Source organism: Aquarana catesbeiana, linkage group LG12 (assembly GCF_042186555.1).
Source record: "Aquarana catesbeiana isolate 2022-GZ linkage group LG12, ASM4218655v1, whole genome shotgun sequence".
Classification (NCBI taxonomy): domain Eukaryota; kingdom Metazoa; phylum Chordata; class Amphibia; order Anura; family Ranidae; genus Aquarana; species Aquarana catesbeiana.
In genome coordinates, this window is record NC_133335.1 from 144,432,973 (window position 1) to 144,453,914 (window position 20,942).

General features: G+C 41.7%; 1 protein-coding gene across 2 annotated transcripts in view; it reads right to left on the reverse strand.

Annotated features, from left to right (window-relative positions):
* The window catches only part of BRCA1 (BRCA1 DNA repair associated), a 589,423-nt gene that overhangs the window by 174,688 nt on the left and 393,793 nt on the right, over positions 1–20,942 (reverse strand). For both annotated transcript variants that reach the window (XM_073608372.1, XM_073608370.1), the window contains one exon: positions 7,667–7,754. In XM_073608372.1, the coding sequence (XP_073464473.1) occupies positions 7,667–7,754 (88 nt within the window). The remainder of the gene's footprint in view (positions 1–7,666; positions 7,755–20,942) is intronic.

Sequence of the window (20,942 nt, forward strand, 5' to 3'; positions counted from 1 at the left end):
CCTACACGCAGATATCATTTAGATGGCAGAACACCAGACAGTACTGGCAAGAAACCTAAAATCACAGTTAGCATTTCCCAAAACTAAAAACGGAGAGGTTTGTTAGGTGTGCTTGATGCAAAACTGCAATTAGATTAAAACCAGAGACATTCCCCTTACTTGTTCACATGAAAAATATGGTGATTTCAAGCTTATAAATCTCTGCAGGACTAATACATATAAGTTTGTTGCCAAGCTCAAGGGGTGATATAAGATACCTCAAGCACATAAATCAGGGCATAATTAGTTAGTCTACAAAGGTAGGCTAACTTCACTTTTATTTTTATGGAAGAAAATGGAGAAAACAATATAGAACATCATTAATTAGAACTTCAGACCTTTCTGTAAATATATCATATGTCACATTTTACTTAACTTTTAACCACAGAACCTAATTAATAAAAGGTTGCAATACCTTTTATTTGTTACTGTAGTACAAAGAGATCTAAATCCTCGTACACACTATAAGAACTATAAAAACCGGAAGAAAAATTCCGTACAAGACACAATTGTTCGATTTTCGTATAGTGTGTACACATCTTTCGACATCCAATTCCGACTTTGGAAACTAAAGTTTCCGAAGGGACAAACTCCAAAATCGTATGTGAACAGAAAGAACACTTTTCATTTAACGTGTACCATTTTCATATGAGAAACATCAGATCCGAAAGACAGCGCGTGATCAGAAACAACAAATAACAAAAAAAAGCCTTTGTTGTACGAGAATTTTCGTACATTATTTCTATTCTCGGTTCCTACTTGCTGTGAAATATCGAGGAAAATGGGGCGATTGTTTGCCTGATTTTCTTATAGAGTGTACCCCACTTAAGGCAAGATTTTAAACTAGTGATACAAGTATTGTAAGCACCACTACAAGAATCAATATCCTAAAACCTGGTACACACAGACTTTTTTCCGGTCAGAGCACTGTACTGATCCGACGTTAGTACAGCGATATCCCCTGCTGAGCTGTTGTCTTTTGACAGGGGGACAGCACCGCCCCCCCCCCCGCCAGAACACTCTGGTCAGTGCTCTCAGCCATTGGCTGAGAGCGCTGATCGGAAGCCAGTCAGCTGCTGGTTTTCCAGCATTCACGGCCGGGTTCTGTCGAACTGCTTGGCATACACGGGATGAACGTCGGCCATTTTTTATCGAACCGGCCGATGTTGCACGCCATTCAGCTCGTGTGTACGGGGCTTTAGAGGAAGTGGAGCAAGACCATACACCGGTGTAAGAAAACATAATATCTACTAATTTATGTTAGTGCAGATTGTTCAGGCATCAAAGACATCTTTGCCTATGCTAGAAGCATCTGTCAATGGGGAAGATAGCAGAGTTTGGTTTCATTTAGGATGTACATAAATTATTCCTTAAGTATGCCTAGCCTAAGCCAGTAGTAGTGGTGATGGGGCTGGATGATAATTTTATCAATTGCTGAACATGTAGTTAATAAAAGAACTTGACAAATCAATAGAAAGTTCTCTACCACTTCTTGCTCTGAGCATTTACCACTTCTGCCCCGGAAGGATTTTCCCCCTTCCTGACCAGGCCATTTTTTGCGATATGGTACTGTGTTGCTTTAACTGACAATTGCGCGGTTGTGGGACGTTGTACCCCAACAAAATGTATGTCCTTTTTTCCCCACAAATATAGCTTTCTTTTGGTGGTATTTGATCACCTCTGTGGTTTTTATTTTTTGCGCTATAAACAAAAAAAAGAGAGACAATTTTGAAAAAAAAAGAAACACAATATTTTGTACTTTTTGCTAGAATAAATATCCCAATAAAAAAAAAAAAAAAAAAGTCTTCATCAGTTTAGGCCGATATGTATTCTACATATTTTTGGTTAAAAAAAAAAAAAAAAAAATCGCAATAAGTGTATATTGATTGGTTTGCGCAAAAATTATAGCGTCTACAAAATGGGGAATAGATTTATGGCATTTTTATTATTAGTAATGTCGGCGATCTGCGATTTTTAGCAGTACTGTGACATTCAAGTGGACAGATCAGACACTTTTGACACTTTTTTTGGGACCATTGACATTTACACAGAGATCAGAGCTAAAAAATAGCCACTGATTACTGTATAAATGTCTCTGGCAGGAAAAGGGTTAACACTAGGGGGCGATCAAGGGGTTAACTGTGTTCCCTGGGTGTGTTCTAACTGTAGGGGGGGGTGTGCAACTGACTAGGGGAGGAGACCGATCGTTGTTCCTACTTAGTAGGAGCACACGATCTGTCTCCTCTCCCCTGAGAACCGGGATGTGTGTTTACACAGACACACAACCCGGTTCTCGCTCTGTCACGAGCGATCGCGGGTGCCTGGCGGTCATCGCACCTGTCGGGCATGCGCATTGGCTCTGAGGACACGCTGCGTGCGTGTGTCTGCTACAGCGTCTTAAAAAGCCGACTTACAGCTACGATGGCTCACGCAGCAGTGCCAACCTGCCGCAGTATAACTGCGGCGGCTGGTCGGGAAGGGGTTAAAGAAAAAAAACTCACAATATGAAATTTATCACTCACCTAAACTTAATTGGAAGCGCAATTAGATCAGATGTCAACAGTTTAAACTGGCCAGTACATTAGATTACTTGCGTTTTTTTATCAAGCAATAAATGAGCTTTAAGCAAGCCCTTATGAACCTTAATAGATGAATAATTAACTCCCAGAATTCAAACAGAAGCATTCAAATTTAAATTTATCTTTCTTTGTTGCCTGCTAGCATTCTAATGTAAGCAAACATCTGGAGTGACTTTTTAGAAATGGATTGCAAAAAGACTTCAGAATCTATTTTGTGAACTTTGGGGAAGCATTACTCCAGAGTATCTGCAGGTTCAGGCCAGTAGGTGCTTGTTTTAAAGCTCATTTACTGCTTGTTACACATATGTCAATGCATTACCGTAAATAGCCTGGCTGATTCCCACAAGGAAACTACATGAAAATTCTTCATGTACATTCTAAGTGCATGATGGTAAATAAACCAGACTAAGACTAAACTAACCCCAGAGTTTTTTTTGGAAAATATGAGGGACCAACCTTAGATGACAGTAGGAGGGAGATAAGGAAAGAGTTAAACTGTGCACCTTGTTAAAAAAATAACTTAATTTTTGTTGAGAAAAAAACAACCCTCTGGCTGATCAAAGTACATTGCAGGGATTTTAACACATTTTTGCTGCAGAGTCCTACCTGTTGCTGCTCTGAAGGAATAGCTCTTTGTTAGACAATATCCTGTGATCAGTGATTCATAAATGGATGCAACTAAACCATTTTCATCAGCTGATGTACTTTGAGTGTTCTGGTGAGAAAACCTGTAATGTCTGCATCTATTTAGAGTTCTCAATCTAAGCAGGTAATTACATTTTGGAGGCATTCTGTACACCAATATTGTGCAGAACATCTCCAGGTTGCAATATTGCATTGCATTTTACAGAAATTTACAGCACTGCAGTTTAAAAATATTTTTTGATTTTTAACTACTTCCTGCCCGTACGACATCCATGGACATCCTCAGGTTGAAGTAGTTATAGCAGGATCCAAAATAAAGGAGTGTTGCTCTACAGAGATTGATATTAAAAATACTGAAAATAAATTATAAACATACAAGTCCAGAAAAATCTCTAAGTCTCTAAAATGAACCATAATGGTCAAATAGCAAACTCCATTATTCAACTGTGGATAAGGTTATCCAATCCCTTCACCAAGTGAACATGCCACCACCACAATAGGTTGGACTCTTACCAGAGAGCCTGAACCCTTTATTACAAAGGGTCAAACAGGCTTGATGACTATGTCCCGGTAGGGGTCATCAACAGAGTGTTCCCTTGGGGACACTCGAGTTTGGGTGGGGCAGGTTTGTTTTACTTTAATGCTCTGTCTTGTCTAAATCTGAAGTCGTCCTTTCCCCTCACTCAGGCTGCAGGGATGAAAGTGAGGCTTGAACTGCAAGGTTCCTTATTTAGTGCAATGGCAGGAAATAATGCTCATGCTCCGGAAGAAGTCCTTTTGTCGACAAAACTGGCCGGGCTGAGCTGTATGTTCCTGCTATCGTGCATTTTACATGTTTAGATATTCTGTGGCGGCTGCCTTCCTTTTTTACCACGCAATGCTGCTTTTACGTTGGATACGTGAAAGTGCAATACTTTATATTAAGGTCACACGCACACGGACGTTTTAACAGTTGCTTTTATGAGCGTTTTTTGCAGCTTAAAAACGCCTCTCCATGTTTACCTATGGCCTCATCCCCGCCGTGGCGTTTTTGAGCTGTAAGTGGCATAGGTGTTTTCAAGCTCAGGGCCCCCCCTGCCCTAAAGCACTACCCCCCCCCCCCATGTTGAGGGCATATGGCCTGGTATGGTCCAGGAGGGGGGGGGACGGGGGGGGGACGCTCGTCCCCCTTCTCCTGACCTGCCAGGCTACGTGCTCAGATAAGGGTCTGATATGGATCTTGGGGGGAACCTCACGCTAAATTTTTGCAACAAGATTCTCAGCACACAAGTTGCACCGCAAGTCGGATCATCTTGATCCAACTTCTGTTCAAATCAATGGGCTCCCATAGGGAACCACTGATTTTGAATAGCGACAGAGAAAAGCTGGAAGGGCCATAACGCTGTGTATACAGCGTTATGCCTCGTTAAATCGCGTTTAACACCTTTTACCGGCGTCCTTACAGCTCTAGCGCTGGAGCCTCAAAATGCACTGGTCCTGAGTTTTTTTTGGAGCATGAGGCCATAGGCTAACATGGAAAGGCGTTTTTAAGCTGCAAAAAACGCTCATAAAAGCGGCTGTTAAAACGTCCGTGGGCATGAGGCCTTAATATAAAGTATTGCACTTTCACGTATCCATAGTAAAAACAGCATTGCATGGTAAAAAAGGAAGGCAGCCACCACAGAATATCTAAACATGTAAATACGATAGCAGGAACATACAGCTCAGCCCGACCAGTTTTGTCGACAAAAGGACTGCTTCCTGGGCATGAGCATTATTTCCTGCCATTGCACTAAATATGGAACCTTGCAGTTCAAGTCTCATTTTCATCCCTGCAGCCTGAGTGAGGGGAAAGGACGACAACCATGCCTCACTTTCACATTAAAAGTAAAAAGCTCACGTCTCATTCAGATTTAGACAAGACAGAGCAGTAAAGTAAAACAAACCAGCCCCACCCAAACTTGAGTGTCCCCAAGGGAATACTCTGTTGATGACCCCTACTGGGACATAGTCATCAAGCCTGATTGACCTTTTATAATAAAGGGCCCAGGCGCTCTGGTAAGAGTCCAACCTGTTGTGGTGGTGGCGTGTTCACTTGGTGAAGGGATTGGATAACCTTATCCACAGCTGAATAATGGAGTTTGCCATTTGACCATTATGGTCCATTTGAGAGACTGATTTTTCTGGACGGTTTATTTTTTTAAATTTCAGTATTTTTAATATCAATCACTGCAGCGCAACACACCTTTATTTTGTTTCAGTTGCGGCTCTGCCTCTTTGTTTACCTGGCCGCTAGTGGCCAGGAAAGCAGCCCATCAAACCGATCTGTATCTGTCGGCTGCATGGGACCCCAGATCTCTCCATAAAGAGGACCTGTCACAGCCCATGCTGTCACAAGCGATGATGTTTATCCCTTGTGATAATAAGGTTAATCCAAAAAAAAGTGTAACAAAAAAAAGGGGTTAATAACAAACGTGATTGTAAAGGTTATTATTTTTTATTTTTTTATAGTAAACATGTTATACTTATCTGTGTTATACTTATCAATGGTTTTACACAGAACCCTCTCTTCTGGGGTCCCCCGCCGGTGCTCCTGGCTCTTCCTCCCTTCTGAGTGGCCCCATAGCAAGCCACTTGCTCTGGGGGCACTTATGCAGGCTTGATCCCGAGCTGGGTCATGTGTATCTATTTACACCCATTGCATGGCTTGGCCCTCCCTCCGCTTACAGGATTTCGATCGACAGCAGCAGGAGCCAATGGTTCCCCCAGCTGCTAAGCTTCCTGTGAGAAGAGGGGAGAAAAGAGCAGCGCTATTGCAGACAGGAACACCATTGGATCTAGAGAGGGCTCAGGTAAGTATTGTAAGTGGTTGTAAACCTCAGACATGAAATATGAACAAAGCATATCTGTCTATAGTGTGTACTTGTCTCAATTAAAAGCACTAAGTGTCACTTTTGTCGGTTGCTTTGTTCCTCTGCTATCAGCATGAATCGCTTCTGACAAGTTTTCCCGACACCAAGAGAAAAATGGTGACGGGGAGGGATTTCCAGTTGATTAATAGTCTCAGCCCTGTTCCCGTGTGGAGGGGGTGTGTGTCTCTTCCATTAGCTCTCAGAGCTCTCTGAGTTAAACTTCAGCCTCTTGCCCCATTTTTGACTGACAAGCTTTCTTAATTCTACACTTTGAATGGATGTAGAGAAGATGAAACTGCAGATAAACAGGTACAACTTGTAGGATGTTTTTTTTTTCATCTGTGTATCACATGAGGCCAATTACTTCACTGGATATATCTAAGGGTTTACAACCATTTTAAGTTGGAGCTGGGGGGAGTGGACATTGAAAGGTTTTTTTTTTTTTACCTCAATGCAGAGAATGCACTAAGGAAAAAAAAAACATTAGCTTTTACAATCACTTTAAATGGCAACATGACTTGTGTAGCAATTGTATATTATTATTATTTTATTTTTTTCCCCACAAAAGTGGAATTACAGTTTACGTTGTTAAAAAGTTGTATCTATTTTGTCTTTTTCCTATGCATCCTTTGCTAATATCCATTGCTTTCTATGAGGCATTTTCAAAAACCGTGACAATGCAATATTGTAGTTAGAAGTATGTACAGCGGTGTGCCCCTAATTTTAAAAGTGGTATTTAAAATTAACATTCCCTCAGCAGGAAAATTATTCTAAGAAATGTTAATCTATTGGTTGTAGGCAAAAATTAGTTGAGCAAATCCATGCAAAGCTAATATTACATTAATATCACTGGCCTAAAGCAATTCTTACATGGATTCCACTGGGAAAATCTGCATCTTTGTTACCCAGCTACACCTATTTGTCACAGTTGTGATTGGGACTCAGTTTTATTGTTGGATTTGTTGTATATAATTAAGAAGTGAGAATCCAATGCAGGACTTCAGAACATCAACTGGGAGACAGAACTGTGGGTAAGGAGATCTTGCTCCTAGAGACATTGATTCAGCATATGGACATACACCAAAAACTGGCATAATGATCACCATAAGTGGATTGCTTTTGAACACCTAAAACAATATCAGTTCAGTTTGTAGATATGTGTTTAACATGGAGGATCCAGAGGTTGACTGTAACTGTAAAACATATGCCAAGTTATAATTCTACTCCCTACTCCAAAATTCAACATCATAACACAATAAGCTCTGAAATGAAATGTGTATTTCTATATCAGCTTCAAATTGTTAATAGTTATGATCAACTGAACACAATTGGCAAAAAAAAAAGGGTCTTCAAGGCAGTGCTTCAAGAAGATCAGTACAGTAACAATAACCCCTTGAAAGCCATATTACTAGATATGCATTTGACCAAAATCAAATCCTATTTATTGAACACAGTGCAATGGCAATGAGTGCTGCAAAGAATGTGGCGATGCAATATTTTTATTGACTTCACCTGTTTTTATGATGATATGAGTGGTTGGTTCTGACACCTCACCAGAAAAGATGCTCTGGGTTTTCCTTGCAAACTTCTGCACCAGCATCTGAAAGCAGAAACACCAGTTATTCCTTCACCCTGACTCAATTATGTTTAACCAATATGCTGAACAACGCTTTAAATAACATTGAGAATCATGTACAGCAATGATTGCCATGAAGAAAATTAGAACCTATTGTTCTTGCAATGATCATACAAACAACACACACCTAAGTAAAACAAGGCAGACGCCATAAAAGGGCAAACACCAAAGAAAAACACTTATATATGAATGTTTTTTTTTACCTTGCAAGGACTTCTACAATAAGGCTGGTCACACACATCACAATCTAATTGTAGAATGCCCATTAAATTTAGCATACAACTTTGGCATGAAGGTCTATGCATATGACCCTGCATTCTACACCAAGCTTCACATATGTTCAGAGCGGTGCTGAAGGATGGACAATTTATGGACACCAATTTGTGGCATCATCATAAACGGCTTAGAGGAGCCTGTGATACAAGGCCTACACCTAGACCCTAAAGGCAAGGGGTGTACTAAAATATGCAGTCCAGGCTTTTCAGCCTCATCTGCCACTGTAGTCACCTCTTTTGTAGATTCAAACTAAGACCAAGAAGGGGCAGTGGCAAATTTAATCAAAGCAGTAGGGGAAAAATGCTAACTTAACCCTGCACTCCAAAACACTCCAAATAGGTCCTTCACGTGTTACTAAACCCATAGCGATAAAATCAGTCTGTATATGCAGCGAAACATGCTTGTTATACCCACACTGTGGAACCTAAGAGGTTAATCCTATGTATTGTGTAAATAGGCTGTTTGATCCTATCTTCTCTGATCCTCCCCTTCTTCCAGTCCCCAATCCATTTGCAGATAGTACAGAGTCTTTGGGACACTCTTCACATGCTCAGTTTGGTGTGTATTGCTAGAGAGTTTCTTATTTTTTTGAGGGTGCATGTGACAGGGCCAAACAGTACTCTCCAGATAGAGGGTCAGGAGTCATGCAGCCTCATAGGACAGTCAGAGGAGAATGAAAACTCCTCCTACAAGCTTTAACCAGTGCTGGGCCGGACACTGATAGAAGTCACAAGACTGCTATATACTGCTGATGAGAAAAGGTACTTTGCAGTTTATATTTACTAAAAAAATTGCATTTCCATGTTCTGTGTACTGTGGGAGACCAGATATAGTGAATGCAGGCTCCTGGGTTTAATAACGCTTTAAAATTCTCAAGAAACAACATTGGTATGCAAGGATGAGTTAAAAAAAGATATCCTTTTGTTCCTTTGCCTCTCTCTCACATGTGTGCTGTCCTAAAGAGTAGATGTAGAGTAATTCTTCTCTCTAGTCTCTAGTGTAATCAAATTCTGTTCTACATTATTTATACAGTAAGCAGAATTGAAAGCTCTGGTGGAGGGATTATTGAATGTGATTTGTTGATGGCATGTGTCCAAAATCCAGAATCTTGCAAGCTCTGAAGTACGCAAGTGAGGAAAAAGCCAAAAGGTCATTTTTAGAAGCAAAAGTCTAAGAACACTCAAAAGAAATTTGCTTGCATTTCTGCTTTGTAGCTGCACCTTATTGATTAGTGGCCACATGAAACCACCATAAGAAAGATGAGAAAATACAATGCTATCAATCTTATAATGGTAGGCAAACCTTACTGAAGCCATTAAAACGATTACTTTTTATTAGACTAGCAGCAGTTAAAGTAAATATAAAGTGAACTCCTTCATGAGTGTTTATTATCATGTAATTTAAAAAAATAAAAAGTTTCTATTTTGTTCAGTCAGTTAATTATGAAATATTGCACACGTAGAACTTTAAGTTTCTTTTCACAGTTTCCCCTCCCTATTGCAAAAAATACAAATCAAAAAAAAAAAAAAAAAAAACTTGCTTACAGAGCCTGATAGCTTTCTTATAAAAGGCTTCTCAGAGATTTCAGTGAGACCCGTCCAACATAAAAAGAGAAGATTACTGTTGTGCTTTCTTCTTAGCAAAACATGACTTCATACTTGGTGGAGAAACCCTTGTTGGTAAGCAGACATTTCTGGTAGTTGGTGACAAAGTATGCACACATCTCAGGAAGGATTTTGGTCCACCTCTTCTTTACAGATTCTAAATCCCTAAGGTTTCTTGGCTTAAGCTCCCGCTATAAATTTTCTATAGGATTAAGGTCTGGAGACTGACTAAGCCACTCCACGAGCTTAAAGTGGATGTAAACCCAATGTCATAATTTCTAAACTACTGCCATAGGGGTTATCTATAAGGATATACATGCCTCCTGCATGTATCTTTACCTGTCAAATGTCTCCCCTCTGTCTGTTATTAGACCCGAAAAACTGCATATTCTGTGGGTGGGTTTGTTGTCTGGAGCTTGGTGGGTGGAGTCGTGATGTCAGTAGACTCCCCGCCCACCTCTACACTCCTTGTCAATATGCATTTTCTCCTGTGTATTTCTAACACCGAACTTCTGCTATGATCTCTAACATCCAGTGAAAAGACAGGAAAGTAACCACATGACTTCAGCATGCCAAATCATGCTGAGGTGTGGAACAGCCAATCCTTGCAGAGCTGCTGAAGAAAGGAGTGGGAGGGAATTAAAAAATAATGCCTGTGTTTTAGGCTAGTGCACGAGATATGTAAATCACCTGTCACTCACAGCAAGGGGGAGTATTTAACAAAGTTTTTCTCAGTTTGTCAAGATTTTTCTCACTGAACAATAAAAGAGGATTGCTTAGAGATGGATTAACTCTGTGTGGCAAGACTGGGCTCAAATGATAGGAAATCTTATACTCTACAGTATGATAAAAAAAAAAAAAAAATAAAAAAAAAATTTCGGGTTTACATCCACTTTAATGCGATTCTTCTTGAGCCACTCCTTTGTTGCCTTGGCGGTATGTTTTGGGTCATTGTCATGCTAGAAGACCCATCCACGTCCCATCTTTAGTGTTCTGGCTGAGGGAAGAAGGTTCTCATCAAAGATTTTACAATACATGGCCCCTCAATGCAACAAAGTCGGCATGTACCTTTAGCAGAGAAACAGCCCCAAAGCATAATGTTTCCACCTCTGTGCTTGACTGTAAGGATGGTGTTCTTAGGGTCATAGTCAACATTTTTCTTCCTCCATATACAGCAAGTCCAGCTAATGCCAAAAAGCTAAATTTTGGTCTCATCTGACCACAGGATTTTCTCCCAATCCTTCTCTGAATCATTTAGCTGTTCATTGGCATGACTGTACACATGCCTTCTTGAGGAGGGAGACTCACCGTGTTTGGAGGAAGAAAAATGCTGACTATGACCCTAAGAACACCATCCCTACAGTCAAGCATAGAGGTGGAAACAATATGTATTGGGGCTGGTTCTCTGCTAAAGGTGCAGACTGACTTTGCCACACTGAAGGGCCAATGGATGAGGACATGTGTTGTAAAATCTTGGATGAGAACACTGAAGAAGGGTCATGGATGGGTCTTGACAATGACCCAAAACATACCGCCAAGGCAACAAAGGAGTGGCTCAAGAAGAGGCACATTAAGGTCATGAAGGGGCCTAGCCAGTCTCCAGACCTTAATCCTATAGAAAATGTATGGAGGGAGCTTAAACTTCAAGTTGCCAAGTGACAGCCAAGAAACCTTAAGGATTTAGAGAAGATCTGTAAAAAAAAAAAAAAAAAAAGTGGACCAAAATCCCTTCTGAGATGTGTGCAAACCTGGTCACTAACTACAAGAAAAGTCTTACCTCTGTGCTGTGCTTGCCAACAAGGGTTTCTCCACCAAGTACTAAGTAATGTTTTGCTAGGGGATCAGATACTTATTTTACTCACTTAACTGAAACTCAATTTATAACATTTGTTTTAATGTGATTTTTCAGGATTTTTGGTTGATATTCTGTCTCTATGTTTTGAAAAATACATATAAGATAAAAATTATAGACCCTTAATTTCTCTGTAAGTGGGCAAACTTACAAAAATCTGCAGGGGATCAAATAATTATTTTTCCCACTGTGTGTGTATGTATGTATGTATGTATGTATATATATATATATTGTAACATCAGGGGTTGGTTTAGCTTAAAGGTAGAGCTTACCAGTGAGCTGAGTCCATGCCAGATATGCAGTTTTAAGGGCTTGTAGGCCCACTTTTATTAAAGAAAGAAAATGTCCGATAACAGAAGAGTTGCCCACACAGGGGTTTCAGCTTTCCACAGCAACAATGTAAGTTCAATCAAAAATACCAAGCCACCTGGCTCTCTTTAGCAGCACTGCTGCTCAGACTTATGCTTCAGCCCTCTCGGCTCTATAACAGAGTTCCTGTACACCCAGTACCCTCAGCACTCTTTTTCAGCTTCCTTTTCCAGCCCACAGGCTTGGACCCTCTGTCTACTCTGACAGACCTGTGCAGACATGCACACTTCTCCCTTGCTTGCCTGGACTCCTCGGGAGGGTGGAGCCCAGAACTATGGTCAGGTGTCTACAAATAGCCCAACACACACCTGACCAGTCAATATGCTGGTGTATCTCAAAATCTGGAGAAAGCTGCGAAAGCAGTTTTCTCCAGTCCACATTTATGCTCTGTAGCCTTGCACCAAGCAAATGTGCATACCCTGTGTCCACTTTAACCCCATTTTCATAGTGACAGGGACTCTCACCATTACAATATATATATATATATATATATATATATATATATATATACATACATACATACATACATACACACACACACACAGTATCTAACAAAAGTGAGTACACCCCTCACATTTTTGTAAATAGTTTATTATATCTTTTCATGTGACAACACTGAAGAAATGATACTTTGCTACAATGTAAAGTAGTGAGTGTACATCTTGTATAACAGTGTAAATTTGAAGTCCCCTCAAATTAACTCAACACACAGCCATTAATGTCTAAACTGCTGGCAATAAACGTGAGTACACCCCTAAGTGAAAATGTCTAAATTGGGCCCAAAGTGTCAATATTTTGTGTGACCACCATTATTTTCTGGCACTGCCTTAACCCTCTTGGGCATGGAGTTAACCAGAGCTTCACAGGTTGCCACTGGAGTCCTCATCCACTCCTACATGACGACATCACGGAGCTAGTGGATATTAGAGACCTTGCGCTCCTCCACCTTCCATTTGAGGAGACCCCACAGATGCTCAATAGGGTTTAGAGCTGAAGACATGCGCGGCCAGTCCATCACCTTTACCCTCAGCTTCTTTAGCAAGACAGTGGTCGTCTTGGAGGTGTGTGTGGGGTCATTATCATGCTGGAATACTGCCCTGCGGCCCAGTCTCCACAGGGAGGGGGATCATGCTCTGCTTCAGTATGTCACAGTACATGTTGGCATTCATGGTTCCCTCAATAAACTGTAGCTCCCCAGTGTCGCCAGCACTCATGCAGCCCCAGACAATGACACTCCCACCACCATGCTTGACTGTAGGCAAGACACACTTGTCTTTGTACTCCTCACCTGGTTTCCGCCACATACGCCCTACACCATCTAAACCAAATACATTTATCTTGGTCTCATCAGACCACAGGACATGGTTCCTGTAATCCAAGTCCCTAGTTTGCTGGTCTTCAGCAAAATGTTTGTAGCCTTCTTGTGCATCATCTTTAGAAGAGGCTTCCTTCTGGGACGACAGCCATGCAGACCAATTTGATGCAGTGTGCGATGTATGGTCTGAGCACCGACAGGCTGACCCCCCACCCCTTCAACCTCTGCAGCAATGCTGGCAGCACTCCTATGTCTATTTCCCAAAGACAACCTCTGGATATGACGCTGAGCACGTGCACTCAACTTCTTTGGTCAACCATGGCGAGGCCTGTTCTGAGTGGAACCTGTCCTGTTAAACCGCTGTATAGGTCTTGGCCACCGTGCTGCAGCTCAGTCTCAGGGTATTGGCAATCTTCTTATAGTCTAGGCCATCTTTATGTAGAGCAACAATTTTTTTTTCAGATCCTTTAGAGTTCTTTGCCATGAGGTGCCATGTTGAACTTCCTGTGACCAGTGTGAGAGAGTGAGAGTGACAACACCAAATTTAACACACCTGCGACCCATTCACACCTGAGACCTTGTAACACTAACGAGTCACATGACACCAGGGAAGCAAAATGGCTAATTAGGCCCAATTTGGACATTTTCACTTAGGGGTGCACTCATTTTTGTTGCCAGCGGTTTAGACATTTATGGCTGTGTGCTGAGTTATTTTGAGGGGACAGCAAATTTACACTGTTATACAAGCTGTACACGTACTACATTACATTGTAGCACAGTGTCATTTCTTCAGTGTTGTCACATGAAAAGATATAATAAAATATTTACAAAAATGTGAGGGGTGTACTCACTCTTGCTAGATACTGTGTATATATATATATATATATATATATATATATATATATATATATATATATATATTTATTTATTTACATACAGCGGGTAAAATAAGTAGTGAACATGTCACCCTTTTTCTAGGTAACCACATGACAATAACAACCCATGCAATCTATACATACAAAGACACCAAAACAAAGGAGTTCAGAATTTAAGTAATGTGTAATAAAATGGAATGATATGAAAAGTATTGAACACGCTAACTGATATTTAATACTTTGTACAAAATCCTTTGTTGGTAATGACAGCTTCAAGATGCCTCCTGTAAATAGAATCTAGTCGCATGCAATGCTCGGGTGTTTTTTTTTGGCCCATTCTTCCACACAGTCTTCAAATCTTGAAGGTTCCGTGGGCCTCTTCTATGAACTCTGATCTTTAGTTCTTTCCATAGATTTTCTATTGGATGCAAGTCAGGGGATTGGCTTGGCCAGTCTAGCAGCTTTATTTTATTTTTTTTAAACCAATTGAGCAACCAAATTTTGTGTTTGGGATCATTGGCTTGCTGACATTTCCACCCTCGTTTTCATCTTCATCATCCTGGTAGATAGCAGCAGATTTTTATCAAGAATCTTGGTACGTTTTCCCATTCATCCTTCCTTCAATAACATGAAGTTTGCCAGTACTGTATGCTGAAAATCAGCCCCACACCATGATGTTCCCTCCTCCAAACGTCACTGTTGGTAAGGTGTTTTTGGGGTGATGTGCAGTGCCATTTGACCTCCACACATGGTGTGTAAAATGGCATCCAAAGAGTTCAATTTTGGTCTCATCTGACCAGACTTTATTCTCCCAGTAATTCACAGGCTTGTCTAAATGTTGTGCAGCAAATTCTAAGCAAGCTCCAACATGCTTTTTCTTCTGCAATGGAGCCTTGTGTGGTGAGCGTACATGGTGGTTGAGTGCATTATTTATTGTTTTCTTTGAAACAATTGTACCTGCTAATTTCAGGTCTTTCTGAAGCACTCCACAAGTGGTCCTTGGTTTTTTGTACAACTCTTGATAATACTTCCCTCTCCTCTGTCAGGAATCTTGCGAGGAGAACCTGGTCGTGGTTGGTTTATGGTGAAATTATGTTTTTTGCACTTCCAGATTATGGCCCCAACAGTGCTTACTGGAACATTCAGAAGTTTACAAATCCTTCCGTAACCAATGCCATCAGTATGTTTTGAGAATCTAGTCGCATGCAAGGTTGTGAAGGTCTTGAGAGAGCCCTTTGCTTTTACCCATCATGGGATGTTTCTTATGAGACACCTTTTTATAGGTCATCAGTTGAGACCGAACCAGCTGATATTAATTTGCACCGCCAAGGGGCTTTCTAACTACTGATAGCTTTTAGCTGGTGTCTTGGCTTTCCATGCCTTTTTGCACCTCCCTTTCTCCATGTGTTCAATACTCTTTTCCCTGTGTCATTCCATTTTATTACTCATAACTTAATTTCTGAACTCATTGGTTTCTTAGTATGTATGGATTGCATGGGTTGTTACCGACATTTGGTGAAACACACACACACACATATATATATATATATATATATATATATACACACACACATATATATATATATATACACACACACACACACATACAGTTGTGCTCATAAGTTTACATACCCTGGCAGAATTTATGATTTCTTGGCCAATTTTTAGAGAATATTTTTGTGTTATCATTCATATTCTCTGAAAAATGGCCAAGAAATCATAAATTTTGCCAGGGTATGTAAGCTGATGAGCACAAATATATACACATACACACATGGGATTGTATGATATGTATTTTTTCCCTTTTATAGGTTGAACTAGATGGGCTTGTGTCTTTTTCAACCTATGTAACTATGTAACAAACCCACTGAAAACAAAGAGGGGAGCATCTAAACTAAGCTAAACTGACCAACAAAGCTCAGTGGGACCTATGCCGCGTATCTACTGTCTTTATTTTAACTCATGATTGACCTTTTATTCAGCACGGTAAAAACAGATCCTATTACCATATGTACTGTACCTGAAGGAATTTGAAAATTAACATATACTCCAATTTTCTATCCTGCCACAGAAATATAAGGGATTATTGGCTCCTCTGGACAGCACTTTTTTCCCCTGACATTTCACCTCTTCTTGAACATTCTTATATTTCTGTTGACATAACAAGTACAATACTCTGTATTGGATGTGTAAATACCAACCTATTACCAACCCTGACAGCATTTACTGTATGTTGCAGAATTACTGTATTTGTTTTAATTTACTTCCTGAAGGTTATGTTGTCATCTTTGATCCAGAATTATAGACTCATGGGGGGGGGGGGAAGCCTGATGCCAAGACTAATGATATCTCACGCAACACTGCAGTGGTGCTTTGATTAACTGCTTGGATTCTCACCATTTAATAATGCTCTATGAAAGCAGTTAGAGAACAAGGGATTATTTGCCAGGCTGGAAATGAACTGATTTCATAATAACTTAAAGAAGTTGTAAAGGCAGAAGGTTTTTTATCTTAATGCATTGTATGGCTTTTGGCTATTTGAAAAAAAAAAAAAAAAAAAAAAAAGCTTCTAAAACACAAATGCGGCAAAACAGACGTTTTTAAACATCAGTTACTATCTGTCAAGTTAAATCATTCAGGGAGAGGTTTTATTACACAGGGTTAGCTGACATCAATATAAAACAAATTAAAAAAAAATATGTAGACCATTCTAGGGACTCTCAATGAAAAGTTAAAGAGGGATAACCTGAATATATAGGTCTGCCTCACAGATGTTTCTTTCTGGTAAAATCTGAAAGGCTCTTTTGATGAGCTTCCAGCAGAACTTCTAGCTTATACGAGGTAAAATGAAGCAGCTGGGTGATAAAATAATGACCAAAAACAGAAAACAGGTAGGTGTCCACAAAGTAGAACACATCTGCAGACTTGCAGGAGCTAGAAACTACTCAAAAATTTTTCGTTTCCAAGAAAGACAAATGAATTGCAGTGTTTGGAAGGATTACTTGATAGTCTACCATAAATTCTCTTACTTGGTCAGTGAGTGATTCCCCTCTAGCAAAGTTTGGAGCTAGCTAAATAATAGGTATCTTTAGTAGTCACTCTTGCTATTCAAGTGAGCTAATAAGGATCATGCTGTAGTACTGATTTGTAGGTGCATAGACAGCCATTGAAGCCAATTATAAATCAACATAGGAAACAGAGATTTACCACTACCTTCTCCATTTTTAATTGTGCATTTTACTGTATTTATTTATTTATTTATTTATTTCAGGTACTTATATAGCGCCGTCAATTTACGCAGTGCTTTACATATATATATATTATACATTCACATCAGTCCCTATACCCTCAAGGAGCTTACAATCTAAGGTCCCTAACTCACATTCATACCTATACTAGGGCCAATTTAGACAGGATCCAATTAACCTACCAGCATGTCTTTGGAGTGTGGGAGGAAACCGGAGTACCCGGAGGAAACCCACGCAGACACAGGGAGAACATGCAAACTCCAGGCAGGTAGAGTTGTGGTCAGGATTCGAACCAGCGACCCTTCTTACTGCTAGGCGAGAGTGCTACCCACTGCACCACTGTGCCACCCACTGTATGTATTTAACCGCTTCCCGCATGCCCACTGTATACAAACAGCCAAGCAGGACAAGTTTTGTGCTGGGAGGAGGTACCTGTACTTCCTCCTAGTATAGACACCTGTGTGTAGCCTCAAGGCCGTGCATTGATGCGATCTGAGAACGATGTGTCCACCCAACAAAGCAGATCACAGATCCAGGTACAGGGCCACTGTGACTGGCTCTGTACCATGATCAAAGTAAATGGTAGTAAACAGTGGCTGTCATTCATGACGCAATTATTTGCTACTGTGATTTGCCACAGCGATCACATGGTACAGGGCCAATCACAGCAGCCATATACCATGTAGTAGCTGTGGCCAATCACAGTACTTCTCAATGGCTGCATGAAAGCAGCCAGTGTCAGAAACTAGTGCTTATACAGCCAAAAAAAATAACCCAGATCCCTCCGAGCCGTACGGTGTCACTATGGTGCAGCACTGCGCTGGTGACAGTATGTAACAAAGAGAAACGATATAACTTTGTTTTACCTACTGTCACCAGAACAAGTGCAGTGTCAATGTGCTGACATTGCACTGCTGTGGCCGTGATGTACAATGGCTGGCTGCTCTGATATCACTGTATGTCAGTGCTGCATGCCATTGTCTCTAATTACTGCCACAGAAGTACAATGTCACCAGACCAGTGCTGACAGTTAGTATCACTGCACCAGTCAGTGGCCTTAAGCACCTATACACACTCACAGTGTCCCTAATGACTGCCACACCATTCACAGTGTCTCTGATCACCGCAACACCAGTCCCAATGTCCCTGATCAACATCACAGCATACATAATGTTCCTGATTGCCGCTACATCAGTCTGTGTCTCTGACCACCGTCACACCAGTCCCAGTGTCCCTGGTCACTGCCACACCAGTCCCAGTGTCCTCGTCACACCATTCCCAGTGTACACGGTCAATACCATACCAGTCCCAGTGTCCCTGGTCACCTCCACATCAGTCCCAGTGTCCCTGGTCACCATCACACCAGTCCCAGTGTCCCCTGTTCACCGCCACACCAGTCCCAGTGTCCCCAGTCAACGCCATACCAGTCCCAGTGTCCCTGGTCACCTCCACACCAGTCCCAGTGTCCCCGGTCACCGTCACGCCAGTCCCAGTGTCCCTGGTCACCGCCACACCAGTCCCAGTGTCCCTGGTCACCATTCCCAGTGTACTTGGTCAATGCCATACCAGTCCCAGTGTCCCTGGTCACCTCCACACCAGACCCAGTGTCCCTGGTCACCGTCACACCAGTCCCAGTGTCCCTGTTCACCGCCACACCAGTCCCAGTGTCCCCAGTCAACGCCATACCAGTCCCAGTGTCCCTGGTCACCTCCACACCAGTCCCAGTGTCTCCGGTCACCGTCACACCAGTCCCAGTGTCCCTGGTCACCATTCCCAGTGTACCTGGTCAATGCCATACCAGTCCCAGTGTCCCTGGTCACTGTCACACCAGTCCCAGTGTCTCCGGTCACCATCACACCAGTCCCAGTGTCCCTGGTCACCATTCCCAGTGTACCTGGTCAATGCCATACCAGTCCCAGTGTCCCTGGTCACTGTCACACCAGTCCCAGTGTCCCTGGTTACTGTCACACCAGTCCCAGTCTCCCTGGTCACCGTCACACCAGTCCCTGGTCACCGTCACACCAGTTTGTGTTCCCGGTCACCGCCAAACCAGCCCCAGTGTTCCTGGTCACCATCACAGCAGTCCCAGTGTCCCTGGTCACCGCCAAACCAGCCCCAGTGTCCCTGGTCACCCAATACCAGTCCCAGTGTCCCTGGTCACCGCCACACCAGTCCCAGTGTCCCTGGTCACCGCCACACCAGTCCCAGTGTCCCCGTCAAACCATTCCTAGTGTATCCGATCAACGCCATACCAGTCCCAGTGTCCCTGGTCACCTCCACACCAGTCCCAGTGTCCCTGGTCACCGCCACACCAGTTCCAGTGTTCCCGGTCCCTGCCAAACCAGCTCGTGTCCCTGGTCACTGCCACACCAGTCTCAGGGTCCCTGGTCAACGCCACACCAGTTACAGTGCACCTGATCACTGCCGCACCAGTACCAGTGCCCCTGATTATCGCCACACCAGTACCAGTGACCTTGATTGCCGATACACCAGTCAGTGTTACCATAAGGACTTTTTCACATGTCCAATGCTCTCGGAAAAGCCATTCAATGTTTAGATCCCTAATAACAGAACCACATTCAGAAGAAGGAGCAGAATGTGTTTTGGGGAGTAATTCTAAGTGCGCTTATGCTGTGTGTTAGAAATATCTAATTTAACCCTTTCGCTGCCAGGACCTGTGCTCCATTTTTACACTCAGGTGGCCAGGCCATTTTTGCAACTTTTCCATTGCCTTTTTATTTTTCTCTTACAGCTTTCAGAATTTGTGCAAGACCCTCCAAACCATATATTTTATGAAAGCACATGAACTGTAGAATAAAAAAAGGTGCTACTGATTTTTAAGGCCATTCGATACTTGTGTAAATGTTTATCAAAACAATATTTTCGCTATAAATACACTAAAATCACTATTAGCAGATATAAACACAGTATATTTTGCAAAATTCTTGCTAAATTCTTACTAAATATGAAAGCTTAACCTGTGCTGGATTAATAAATAACAAATATTTGAAAATTTTAAATTGCGCCTCTTTGCGAATTGGTGAAATTGGAACATATGCAAAAATTTCTCAAAAAATCCATATATTTATATATGCACATGACCAGTAGAAACAAAAGAAGGCTCTAATGATTTTTAACGCAATATTTGCGCAAAAGTTTATAAGATCACTTTTTTTCCCACAAAAAAAAAAAAAACACCCTATAAAAGTCCCTATTTGCATACATAAACATGGCATAACCTACTAAATTCCTACTAAGGCCTCTTTTACATGGGGCGCACGCCCCATGGAGAGCCGTGTTTACTTGCACAGGTATTCTGTGCACTCCTGTGCAGGCAGTCCTATTCGTGTTAATTCGGACGCTGCGACTGCAAGTAAAGATCTGACATCGGTGTGGGTGTAGGTGTATGGCCACAAACGCAGACAGTGTGAGTTCAGGGGCATACACCCACATAGATGTCAAGTTGGGAGCACTAGCTGTGTCCATGTTGATATGGATGGGCCTGCATTCCCGTTCAGCTGCTATATCCAAAATGACATCAATGGGACTGCCTGCATGGGGATGCATGGAACACCTGTGCATCCCTGTGCAACTAAACACGGTCTCACTGTAG